The 12,546-nt window shown below is 37.4% G+C and overlaps 1 protein-coding gene across 6 annotated transcripts in view; it reads right to left on the bottom strand.

Annotated features, from left to right (window-relative positions):
* The window catches only part of RAD18 (RAD18 E3 ubiquitin protein ligase), a 110,842-nt gene that overhangs the window by 82,805 nt on the left and 15,491 nt on the right, over positions 1-12,546 (bottom strand). For 5 of the 6 annotated variants that reach the window (XR_009732456.1, XM_061396339.1, XM_061396336.1 and 2 more), the window contains exons 5-6: positions 7,451-7,788; positions 2,036-2,135 (exon numbers count right to left, since the gene is read on the bottom strand). Coding sequence is in view for 5 of the 6 variants with exons in the window: in XM_061396339.1 (XP_061252323.1) it covers positions 2,036-2,135; positions 7,451-7,788 (438 nt within the window). In the remaining variant the exon portion in view is untranslated. The remainder of the gene's footprint in view (positions 1-2,035; positions 2,136-7,450; positions 7,789-12,546) is intronic. The other variant, XM_061396341.1, reaches the window with a different exon arrangement.

Below are 12,546 nucleotides of genomic sequence, written 5' to 3'. Positions count from 1 at the left end.
CGCTCAGTCGTGTCCGACTCTTAGTGACCCCATGGACTGCAGCCTACCAGGCTCCTCCATCCATGGGATTTTCCAGGCAAGAGTACTGGAGTGGGGTGCCATTGCCTTCTCCGAGATTCTCACTGCTTATGGGAAGTAATCCTTGTAATGATCCAGTTTCTTTATCCAAAATCTCAACTAGGCAGCCTAAAAATCTATTCTCATCAATAAACTTACCCATTAGGGGTGAGTACTGTGCATTTAAGACCTCACAGACATCTGTCGCAAGGAGCTAAGGACCACAGTGGCTATCAGACAGGGACGCAGGGAGAGATGGGGGATGGGGACAGCACAATCCTCCATCTCCACTTTAATGGACAGGGCCAATTTTATCTGTTCTATGTTATGGTTCACTGTGCATTTTCACTTGAAAAAAAGGTTCTACTCAGAGGAAAAAGGTTAACTGTCATGCTTAAAAACACTACAGTAAGAACTGTCAATTGGTGCCCCTCACTGTAAATCAATAAAACATTGCTGTGCTTTATATGTTAGCTTTTGTAAATTGTAACAGCAAGAGTTTGTCCCTCGGAACCCGCATTCACTGCCGATTTACTCATAAAATCTAAGTGACACCATTTTACCTTTAATCACACACACACACAAAACCAAAGAAAATAGTCCTGCCTTATCAGCATGGTTTCTGGCAAATACTCTTCCAAGTTTTTCCAAACAAACCAGACATGAGAACCAATCATTCTGCTCATTCCCACATCCCATTAATTTCTTCCATTTCCTCCCTCTCCTCCCCAGATCTCTGAATTATCACCTGTTCCCTCCTCTTTCCATCCTGATTCAGAAGAAAGGCTCTTTCTGCATGTCAAAGACACTTCATTACTGGACTTTTGCCTTCTTGCTCCTTGTATCATCTGCCCTCTCCCTGGAGGTAGTACAAAAACGGACGCTAAAGGCTTATATAATTTCCATTCTAAAAAATAAAATCCTCCCTGATCTTGCTCCTTATTCCTTCCCCAAACTGCTGTCTCATCTCACGTCTTCCTTCAGCATCAGACTCATCTAATTTGTGGCTTCAGCTTCCTTATTATCTTCATTACCATGGATTCTATAACACCTTGCAAGGTAACTTTGATTAAAATTTGATTAACTTACATGTGTAACAATAATGATCAAGTTTAATAACCTATCATGACTTTGATATATAAGGGAGGCAAAGTAGCATGAGCTTCGGTAAAAATACTGGGTTGACAACTTAAATTATCTCACCCGGGTAGTTGGCAGGGGACATACACATAGACATGCACACACACATATACAAACACCCACACACACAAACTATATTTCACACATTCCCTTTTGAATCTGCCCCACAGACAAACTATACAACTGCAAATTTATACATATGCAATCACCAAGGAAAATCATTGCCTTCAAAATGCAAGCCTACTGGTTGCATGCTTCCAGGAAAAAGTGGGTATTAAGAGAAGAATATCTGATTTTCATTCACCAATGCTTAACAGAGCCTGGTACATGATTATGTGCTTAATAATTATTTGTTGAATGAATAAATGATTCTGTATTTTCTAAAAAAAAAAACCCTTCTGTACTATTTAATGTTATGTGCATACAGTATATCATGTGTATATAGTAATTATTCAGAATTTTTTAATTTTTAATTTAATTTTTTAAATTAATTAATTTAAATTAATTTTTTAATTTTTAATTTAAACTTCTAAGATTCCTAAGAACCAAAAAAAGATGTGATGTGTTCTATATTCAGAGTCTAGCCTTGCTTTCTCGGGCCAAGGGCTTTATGGTAGTTCTAAAATTCTAAAAGAAGAAAATAAGCCTAAAAAGAACTGAATTCTAAATCGAATTTCTTATCAAGTCAAATTTTATTAGCACATAGTAAAGTTAATTATATTTGGCAAGGTGGGATTTTGGAAAGAACAAGGAGAGAGAATGGACAGTCAGCTAATATTTTTAAAAGCGCAAGCTAAAGTGACTAAAGTGGCTCAATGATTATGCTTCACTTTCTTACCTTCTGAGGCTTTCTTTCTTCTCCTCACGTGATAAACAGCTGTCTAAGTGCTTATTAATGTGATTTTCTGGAATTTTAACCCCACAAACAGGACAATCCACTGTATTTTTCAAAAAGAGAAAAAGATTTTATTATTTGTAGAAAGAGTAAAAATAATACAACCAGGTATCTTTCAACAACTAACATTAAAAAATGAAATCCAACCTTAACATGTACTTAGAAAAGCAGAAGAGAAAAAGGCCACCTCAGGGCAGCAGGAGGGGAACAGACTGCTTAAGTGCAACAGCCCTTACAAGGGCTACATTGTGAAAAATCACATAATTAGAATCCTGGCCTAGAAGAAGAGATTTCACAGAAGTCTGGAATTAGTTTTAGAAAGTGCTTTAGTTAGAAATTAGAAAGTGCTTTAGTTAAATCTTTTCTGCCAAGGCATGACCAAGCTATAAAACTAATCTTGAGTTTATACTAAGTCTTAGGAACCATTCATGTACAGCACTGAAGCAGTCATAACAACCTGAGTAAGATAAAAATATTTGCCAGAGGAGCAGAGTGGGGGAAGGGTATGTAGAGCTAGATAGAAACATGAATTGGTTGGACCAACTACTGTTCAAATTATTAATGACTACAAATTTGTTCATTTAGCCCTCATTTGTAATGAAAGGCATACCTCATTTTATTGTACTTCATTTTATTGCACTTTGCAGATACTGCATTTTTAAAATTTTTTAACAAATTAAAGATTTGTGGCAACCCTGCATTGCCAGATGATGATCAGCATTTTTTTTTTTAACTGAAGCACAGTTGATTTACAGTGTTGTGTCAGTTTCTGGTATACAGCACAGTGATTCAGTTGTGTGTGTGTATATATATATACATACACACATACTCTTTCTAATGTTACTTTCCATTTTGGTTTGTTACAGCATATTGAATATAGTTCCCTGTGCTACATAGTAGGGCTTTGTTGTTTATCTTTTTTATATTTAACAGTTTGTATCTGCTGCTGCTGCTGCAAAGTCTCTTCAGTCGTGTCCGACTCTGTGCTACCCCATAGACGGCAGCCCACCAGGCTCCCCCGTCCCTGGGATTCTCCAGGCAAGAATACTGGAGTGGGTTGCCATTTCCTTTTCCAATGCATGAAAGTGAAAAGTGAAAGTGAAGTCGCTCAGTCATGTCCAACTCTTGGTGACCACATGGACTGCAGCCTACCAGGGTCCATGGGATTTTCCAGGCAAGAGTACTGGAGTGAGTTGCCATTGCCTTCTCCGAATTTGTATCTACTAATCCCAAACTCCTAATTTATCCCTACCCCACTCCCTTCACCCTTTGGTAACCATGTTTGTTTTCTACATCTGTGAGTCTCAGAAATAAGTTCACTTGTGTATATTTTAGATTTCACACATAAATGATATTATAGGGCATCTGTCTTTCTCTTTCTGATGTACTTCACTTAAGTATGATAATCTCTAGGGCCAACTATGTTGCTGCAAATGACGTTATTTCATTCTTTTTTATGGCTATGTAATAGTCCATTGCATACATGTACTATATCTTCCTTATCCATTTATCTGTCAATGGACATTTAAGTTGCTTCCATGTTTTCCATGTTTATGGCTATTATGAATAGTGCTGACATGAACACAGAGGGGTGCATGTACATTTTTGAGTAAGAGTTGTCTCTAGATATATGTCCAAGAGTAGGATTCCTGGATCATATGACAACTCTTTATTTTTTGTTTACGGAAACTCCATACTATTTTCCATAGCAGTTGCATCAATTTACTTCCCACCAACAGTGTAGGAGGGTTCCCTTTTCACACAGGCTTTCCAGCATTTGTTATTTGTAGACTTTTTAATGATGGCCATTCTGATCGGTGTGAGGTAGTACCTCATCCTAGTTTTGATTTGTATTTCTCTAATAATCAGCCTAGAATTCTAAGTCCTAAAAGATGATGGTGTTAAAGTGCTGCACTCAATATGCCAGCAAATTTGAAAAACTCAGCAGCGGCCAAAGGGCTGGAAAAGGTCAGTTTTCATTCCAATCCCAAAGAAAGGCAATGCCAAAGAATGCTCCAACTACCCCACAATTGCACTCATCTCACACATTAGCAAAGTAATGCTCAAAATTCTACAAGCAAGGCTTCAACAGTACATGAACCATCAACTTCCAGATGTTCAAGCTGGATTTAGAAAAGGCAGAGGAACCAGAGGTCAAATTGCCAACATTCACTGGATCATCAAAAGAGCAAGACAAGACCAGAAAAACATCTACTTCTGCTTTATTGACTACGCCAAAGCCTTTGACTGTGTGGATCACAACAAACTGTGGAAAATTCTTAGAGAGATGGGAATACCAGACCACCTGACCTGCCTCCTGAGAAATCTGTATGCAAGTCAAGAAGGAACAGTTAGAACTGGACATGGAACAACATACTGGTTCCAAATCAGGAAAGGAGTACATCAAGGCTGTATATTGTCACACTGCTTATTTAACTTGTATCCAGAGTACATCATGAGAAACGCTGGACTGGATGAAGCACAAGCTGGAATCAATATTGCCAGGAGAAGTATCAACAACCTCAGATATGCAGATACGAGGCAGAAAGCAAAAAAGAGCTATAGAGCCTCTTAATGAAACTGAAAGAGGAGAGTGAAAAAGTTGCCTTAAAGCTCAACATTAAGAAAACAAAGATCATGGCATCTGGTCCCATCACTTCATGGCAAACTGATGGGGAAACAGTGGAAACAGTGGCTGAGTTTATTTTTGGGGCTCCAAAATCACTGCAGACGATAACTGCAGCCATGAAATTAAAAGATGCTTGCTCCTTGGAAGAAAAGTTATGATCAACCTAGACAGCATATTAAAAAGCAGAGACATTACTTTGTCAACAAAGGTCTGTAGAGTCAAAGCTATGGTTTTTCCAGTGGTCATGTATGGATGTGAGAGTTGGACTATAAAGAAAGCTGAGTGCCAAAGAATTGATGCTTTTGAACTGTGGTGTTGGAGAAGACTCTCGAGAGTCCCTTGGACTGCAAGGAGATCCAACCAGTCCATCCTAAAGGAAATCAACCTTGAATATTCATCGGAAGGACGGATGCTGAAGCTGAAACTCCAACACTTTGGCCACCTGATGAGAAGAACTAACTCATTTGAAAAGACCCCGATGCTGGGAAAAATTGAAGGCAGGAGAAGGGGATGACAGAGGATGAGATGGTTGGATGGCATCACCAACTCAATGGACATGAATTTGAGCAAGCTCCAGGAGTTAGTGATGGACAGGGAAGCCTGGCGTGCTGCAGTCCATGGGGTCCCAAAGAGTCAGACATGACTGAGTGACTGAATTGAACTGAGCAATAAGCCATTTTGAACATCTTTTCATGTGCCTACTGGCCATCTGTATGTCTTCTTCAGGGAAATTTCTATTTAGCTCTTCTGCCCATTTATTGATCCAGTTGTTTGTTTTTTGTTATTGAGTTTTATGAGCAGTTTGTATATGTTGGAAATTAAGCTCTTATTGGTTGCATCACCTGGAAATATTTTCCCCTAGTCCACAGGTTGTCTATTTCCTTTGTTTATGATTTCCTTTGCTGTGCAAAAGCTTATAAATTTGATTAGGTCCCATTTGTTTATCTTTGCTTTTATTTCTACTGCCCTGAGAGACTGACTTAGGAAAACTAGTACATTTTACCTACTTTCTCTTCTAGGAGTTTTATGGTGTCGTGTTTCATATTTAAGTCCTCAAAACATTTTGAAATTACTCTTGTGTACAGTGTGAGGGTGTGTTCTAATTTCACTGATTTACATGTGGCTGTCCAGCTATCCCAACACCACTTGCTGAAGAAACTGTCTTTTCTCCTACTCTTGCCTTCTTTGGTGAAGAGTGAGACTGTCAGCATTTTTAAGCAATAAAGTATTTTTAAATTAAGGTGTATACATTTTTTTTAGATATAACGCTACTGCATACATAACAGACTACAGTATAGCATAAATATAATATTTATACACACTGGGAAACAAGAAAGTTCAACTGACTCACTTTATTGTGGTATTGGTCCCATTGCAGAACCAAACCCACAATTTCTCCAAGGTATGCCTATAGAAGTGTAGCATTAAAAAGCAGAAACACAATCATTCTGAAACTGATAGGGCTCCAGGGACCTTTGGAGGTGCCTCAGGGCCTAGAGGCCACCATGGATAACAGGCAGGGATGTAGGGGAGGTGAGGCCCTCCATCTCCACTTTAATGGAGCAAAGCAAACTTTATCTACTTTATATGCTATGGGTTCACTCTAAGAATTCAAGTTCTGCTCAGGGAAAAATGATATCCACTTAAAAACACTACAATAAAAACTGTCAATTGATCAAAAACTGACCAAAGATAAAATATGCTAGGAAATACAAGTGAAAAATTCACGTATCTATATGAAATGTAAACACTCAAGTACTAACGAATTAATTTCAACCTAAGTTTAGTAACCACTAACAGCCCTGCACTATGTGTGGTATGGGTATACCAAAGACGTCTAAGACAGAGTTTCTGCCTAAAAGGTATTCTGAACTTCACTGCCAATAAGATATGGAAACAAGAGGTTAAACAAGTTGACCTAGTCATCAAAAAGTTAAGCAAACTGTCCAGAAAACAAGTGCTGCCACACTTTAGTGATGTGAAAGACCGATACTATATAACATAACTGAAGAATGGTTAGACCTACACAGAGTCTGGAAAGGTGGAATGGGGTTGGCAGACATTTTCAGTCAAGGCTCAGGGAACAAAGATTCAGGCTTTTGGGGGCCAGGTGGTCTCTGACCCAATCAACAAACTAAGTCATTAGCATGAAAACAGCTGAAGACAACAGGTAAACAAATGGGCATGGTTGTGTTCCAGTCAGGCCTTGTTTATAAAAACAGGTGACAGGCTATAGGTTTTTAATCCCTGAGCGTTTTCAAGGAATAAAGGGGAGATCAGCTTGGCTAGAGCAGAAGGATTTTTGAGAGGGAGAGATGAGAAACAAGGATGGACAGGCAGGGTAGCAGTCAAACTGTCCAAGGCTATAAATGCCAGTCAAAACAGCTTGGAAATATTCAAGTGATGATATAATAAGATAAAAAGAGCTCTTCAATATTAAACTGGAGCTGATATGAAGGATGAGAGGGGGAAGAAAAGCTGAAAAACACAAAGCCATATGTGAAGCATAAACTAACTAAAAATGCTTAGTTTTTCCTGCCATCAGCCTGAATTCCTATTCTATGAGAAAGAAAACGTATCTGGAAGCACTGCCTCCATCCATGTGCGAGGCTGTTACGAGGTTGGCCCTTTCCCATCATTTCCCCGCAAAAATCCTGCTTATTTATTATAACATGTGGGATAGGAAGGTTTCCACTAAGAAAATAAAACATGTGAAAATAATTTCCTACCTTTAGTAACTTGTTTCAAGGCTGATGTAGAGGGTGTCTCAAGAACACTGTCCTCTGAGGAACCTGGAGCTGACTTTACTGCGGAAGGAGTCCCTCTGGTCTTCGCAGGAGAGCTCAACTTTTTCTGAGGGCTTAATTTGCTTTCATTCTCTTTTATCAACAACTCTGACGCAGAACCACCACTTTCTCTGATCAAGAAATTCTCCATTAACTTGCTTCCTTGTTTTAATGAATGTCTGAAGGCTACAGCGGTGTCTGTTTTGGTAGCCAGATTCTTTGAAGAGGAGGAAGCAGCAGAGATGGGTGGTGACTCTAAGGCAAACTGCAACAGATGATTCCTTGAAGCAGAGAAAACACAACAGATAATAAAGATGTCAGCTTACATATACACAACTTAACCGACATAAGCTGTTTTCTCAATTAACATTTGTTTCTGTGAAATACAGAACTTACTGCATAATGGCAACCAGTGTTTCTTCTAGAATAAAATACAAAGCAATAAACCTGACTTTAAAAGCAGTTAATCTGTCTATAAAAGATAACAAAGGGACCTGAGATTCTGGCCATGGAGAATAGCTTGTATGAGACTTACTCTCCAATCACAAGTAACTTTAAAATTTCAACAAAACATACAAAACCATTTATAAGCATGATCTATAATCAACACAAGGCTACTATCCCTGAGACAGAAGAGAAACTTGAGGTGATCCATCATTTCCACAAGAATTTCCCATGGAAGCATGCTCTGGGAGTTGGGTATTAAAGTCAAAACAGGGACCACTGATCTCTCTGGGTAGAGGGAATAGAGATTAGAGCTCTGGACAAAGGATGCTAGGACTGGAGGCACAGGGTGCTGAGCAGGGAGTAGCCACAAAATACCCTAAAAATCTGCTGAGAAATGCTCCTTAATTACTGATCATCTCCAGGGCTGCAGAAGCATAAGACGAAGTCACAGAAGACCTGACAGGAAGCAGATGTCATAAAGCTGAGATTCTCAAGGTCAGTACAGGGAAACTGTTGGAATCTGAGCCCAGCCAAACTTGGGAGACTCTGGTAAAGATTCTAGACATTCAGCTGAAACCCCACAAAGGCTGTACCTTAAGAAGAAGGATCCTCCTCTAGAAATAGAAACAAAAGTGAAACAGCAAATCTAACAGAAATTAAACCAGGCCTTGACGGAATAAGTGAAGAGCTAGAAATTTAACTGCCTGTCAGAACAAAATTCAACATCTTTCAAAGGAAGACAATTCACAGCCTCTATAACATTTCATTCACAATAATCAACACATATTTAAAAATTACTAGGCATGCAAAGAAGACATTATCCACTAACCAAGAGACAAAATAGTCATTAGAAGCAGATCCAGAAGTGATCTGAGTAGCATTAGAAGAATTTCAAAAGAACTCTGACCAATATGTTAAAGAAAAAAGAAAAAATAGACAAATGAATAAAATAATGTATACTCTAAGAGGGAATTAAAATCCATCCCAAAAGGATAAACAAAGAAAATGAAATCTAGGCAAACATAACCAAACTACTGAAAAAAATACAGAGAAAATCTTTTAAACAACCACAGAAAAATAAGATATACTACCTCTAAGGCACAGTTCCTCAACCTTGGCATTACCAATACTGAGTCAAATAATTTTTTGCTGTAGAGACTGTTCTGTGCCTTATAGATATATCAATAGCATAACCCCCCTAACTTCAGACTAGGACAACCAAAACATGTCCAGACATTACCAAATGTTTCCTGGAGAAAGAGGTAAAAAGAAAGCAAAATCATTCCCAGTTAAGAACAATGGCTCTAAGGAAATAACAGTAAGAAATATCATTGACTTGTCAACAAAGACTAGAGAAGAAAAAAGATAACAGAATGACATCTTAAAAGTAGGTAAAAAATCAAACTGAATCCTATTCCTATTGAAAATATTCTTCCAGAATGAAAGCAAAATACATTCTCAAGCAAACAAAAGCTATAAGAACTCCTCATCAGCGGACAAGAAATACTGCAAGAACTGTTCCTGAGCACAGAGAAAATGATTATAGATAGAAGCATATAAAGTGTCAACAAGAATCAACAGCTCCAGAAAAAGAAAATATGTGGCTAAACACAACAGTATTGACTTTTAAAATACACTAGCAATGTCTTAGGGAATTTATAACATACATGGAAGTAAAATAACTCAAAACAGTAAAAAAGAGGAATTAAATAATGCAAAAATATTACTGTAACCAATTAAATACAATGATACATACATACTCCAACTGAAAGACAAAACTTGTCAGACTAGATTAAAAAATAAAATAAAATACAACTATATACTATTTAAAAGAAACCATTTTAAAAAGATGCAGAAAGATTAGGGGAAAAAGGATGAGAAAAGATGTACCACGTAAATAAATACAAATCAAAAGAAAGTCAATGTGACAACACTAACAACAGACAAAATAGATATTAAGGCAAAAGCATTGAGAAAGAGGTGCCTCTCACCTTGACAAAATGATCAATTTAATCAGAAGCCATAAACTCATAAACTTTATTCATTTCATAGCATAGCTTCAAATGTATAAAGCAAAAATTGACAGAACTAAAAAGAGATATAGCCAGTTCACAATAATTGTTGGCTTAAATAAAAGTGCGTATGCATTTAAACACACCACTCCAACAAAACAGACAAGAATCAGTAAAAATACAGAAGATCTGAACCAATCCAATTAACCAAATTGATACAATTAACAAATTAAAAACATCATATCTCACCAATGGAGAATATACAATATTCTCAAGTATACAGGGCACATTCAATAGCATAGACCATGTTCTGGGCCATAAAGTAAATCTCAAGAAATTTACAAGGAATGAAATAATTTAGTGTATCTTCTGTGACCACTGTGAATTCACATGAAACTCAATAATGAAAAAATAACTAGAAAATCTCCAAATGTTAAGAAATGAAGCACCACACTTCTAAATAATTCCTTAAGTCAAACAACAATGAAGATCAGAAAATATTCTGAATTGAACCACAGCTTTGGGGTTCACCAAAACAGTCATTAGTGAACAATTTATAAGTTAATAGAAAAACTGAAAATCAATGTCCTAAATTTCCAATATAAAAGGTTAGGAAATTAACAGCAAATTACACCCAAAGAAGATAGTAATAACAGATACTAGTGAAAAAGTAAACATACAAAAGAAAATTGGTAAAGCCAAAAGCTGGTTCTGTGAAAAAATGAACAAAATTAGGAAAGCCCTAGCAAGAACAAGCAAGAAAAATGAGTGAAAATACAAAACACAAAAGCAAAGAATTAAAAGGAGATATCTAAAACCCCCACAGAAATTCAAAGATAATAAAAGGATATTATAGATACTTCATACCAATAAAGTTATAATTTTAGATGAAATGGACAAATTCCTTGAAAAAGACTACTCATCAAAGCCAACAAAGAAACAAACAGAAACTTGAAGAGTAGTAGTATATATTAAAGAGATTCAGATATAATTAAAAACATTCCTACAAAGAAGATACATCTTTGTGAGGAAACAGAAATAAAGTAAAAATAAAGAACTGCAATCGTTATAAGTCTTTCTCTTCTAGGATCTGGGTTTGGTTCAAAGAAGATTCTCAGAAAAGCTTTCATCTCATTATAACTAAGTAAAAGGCACACTTATTCAACTGCTGGATAAAACGGTCACTTATAAATCACTTCCAAGCTACTACAAGGGTACACATTTCAGCAAAGTGTCTATCCTAGAGAGAACTCCTTTTTGTTTTTATTCACAATCCAGATTCATCTTACTCTTCCAATTTGCTCTCTTATTTCAACACATGCCAAAAAAAGAACGTGGCAGAGAGTGGCACCATGGCAATAATAATGTTATGCTTCATGCTAAAGTCAAAATTCATTAACTTTTCCATGTTCCTGCTAATTTCAGCAGTGGAAATCAGAGAGAACAAAACAGTTTCTATATCTTTATGAATCTTACACTATAGTAAAGGAACAGAGAATAGACACTCTCAACATAGGTAAAAAGTACTATAGGGGGAGAAAAAAAAGGAAGCCGACAATGAGGAGGGGATGATACTCTTTACAGGATGGTCACAGAAGATCTCACTGAGAAGATGCCTATGAAAAACAGAGTCCAGAGAAAGTGGAGAATTCAAGGATGTGAACATCTAGGGAAACACTGTTTCACTTTTTAAGTACAAAGTCTCTAAGATCAGAGTGTGATCACCATGTTTGAGAAGCAGGGAGAGGTCACTGTGACTGGAGCAGAATGACCCAAGCGGAGACAAGCAGGTGAATAAGTCTGGGAGCCTGCCCTGTAGGGCCGGGAGGACTCCCACAGAGACAAACAGTTTTTACTTCAATGAGACAGGAAACTACCTCTGAACAACATGCAGTATGACCTACTTTTTATTTTCAAGGATCACTTAGGTTTCTGTCCCTAAAAGAACTGAAAGAGGACAAAAGAAGAGTTAAGAAGGCCACTAAGAAGTTATCACCGTACTGAGGCTGACGCTGGCTGGGAGAGGATAATGTTGGCACAGTGAGGGAAAGTTGTCAGATTCTGCAGCGACAGCAAAGATAGAGCCAATGGGATTTACTGATGAAACAACAGAGTGAGGGTGAAAGAGAGGGGTCAAGAATGACTTTTTGGCCTAAGCAAATTAAAGGAGGGAGCTGCCATTTACTAAGAAAAGGAAGACTGTGGAGCAGCAGATTGGGAGTGGGGTTTGTGGGGGCAGCAGAGGGAACCAGAGTTTAGTTTTGGTTTTAAGAGGTCCAAGCAGAGGTAAGTGAGATAAGCAGTTGGATACACGAGGCTGATATCTTGGAAAGAGATCTAGCTGAGAAGCCATTCATGGCTTCCAGCCATAAATCTGGAAGCCATGAATGTATAATTGGTATTTATAAAACCATGAGACTGTTTATGGCAATTTACATAACTTAAAAATGAGCTGTGTGAAAATATTAATTCCAAAACTGATATTTAAAGTTGAATTGCTAATCTTTCCTTCAATTTCCATTATTCCTATATATTAAATTGAGTTGGCATTACAACACCTCACAGCATTCATCACTAACA

Source organism: Bos javanicus, chromosome 22, assembly GCF_032452875.1.
Source record: "Bos javanicus breed banteng chromosome 22, ARS-OSU_banteng_1.0, whole genome shotgun sequence".
NCBI classification, from domain to species: Eukaryota; Metazoa; Chordata; class Mammalia; order Artiodactyla; family Bovidae; genus Bos; species Bos javanicus.
The sequence above is the reverse complement of the archived record's forward strand: the minus strand, read 5'-3'. Positions and strand labels throughout refer to the sequence as shown.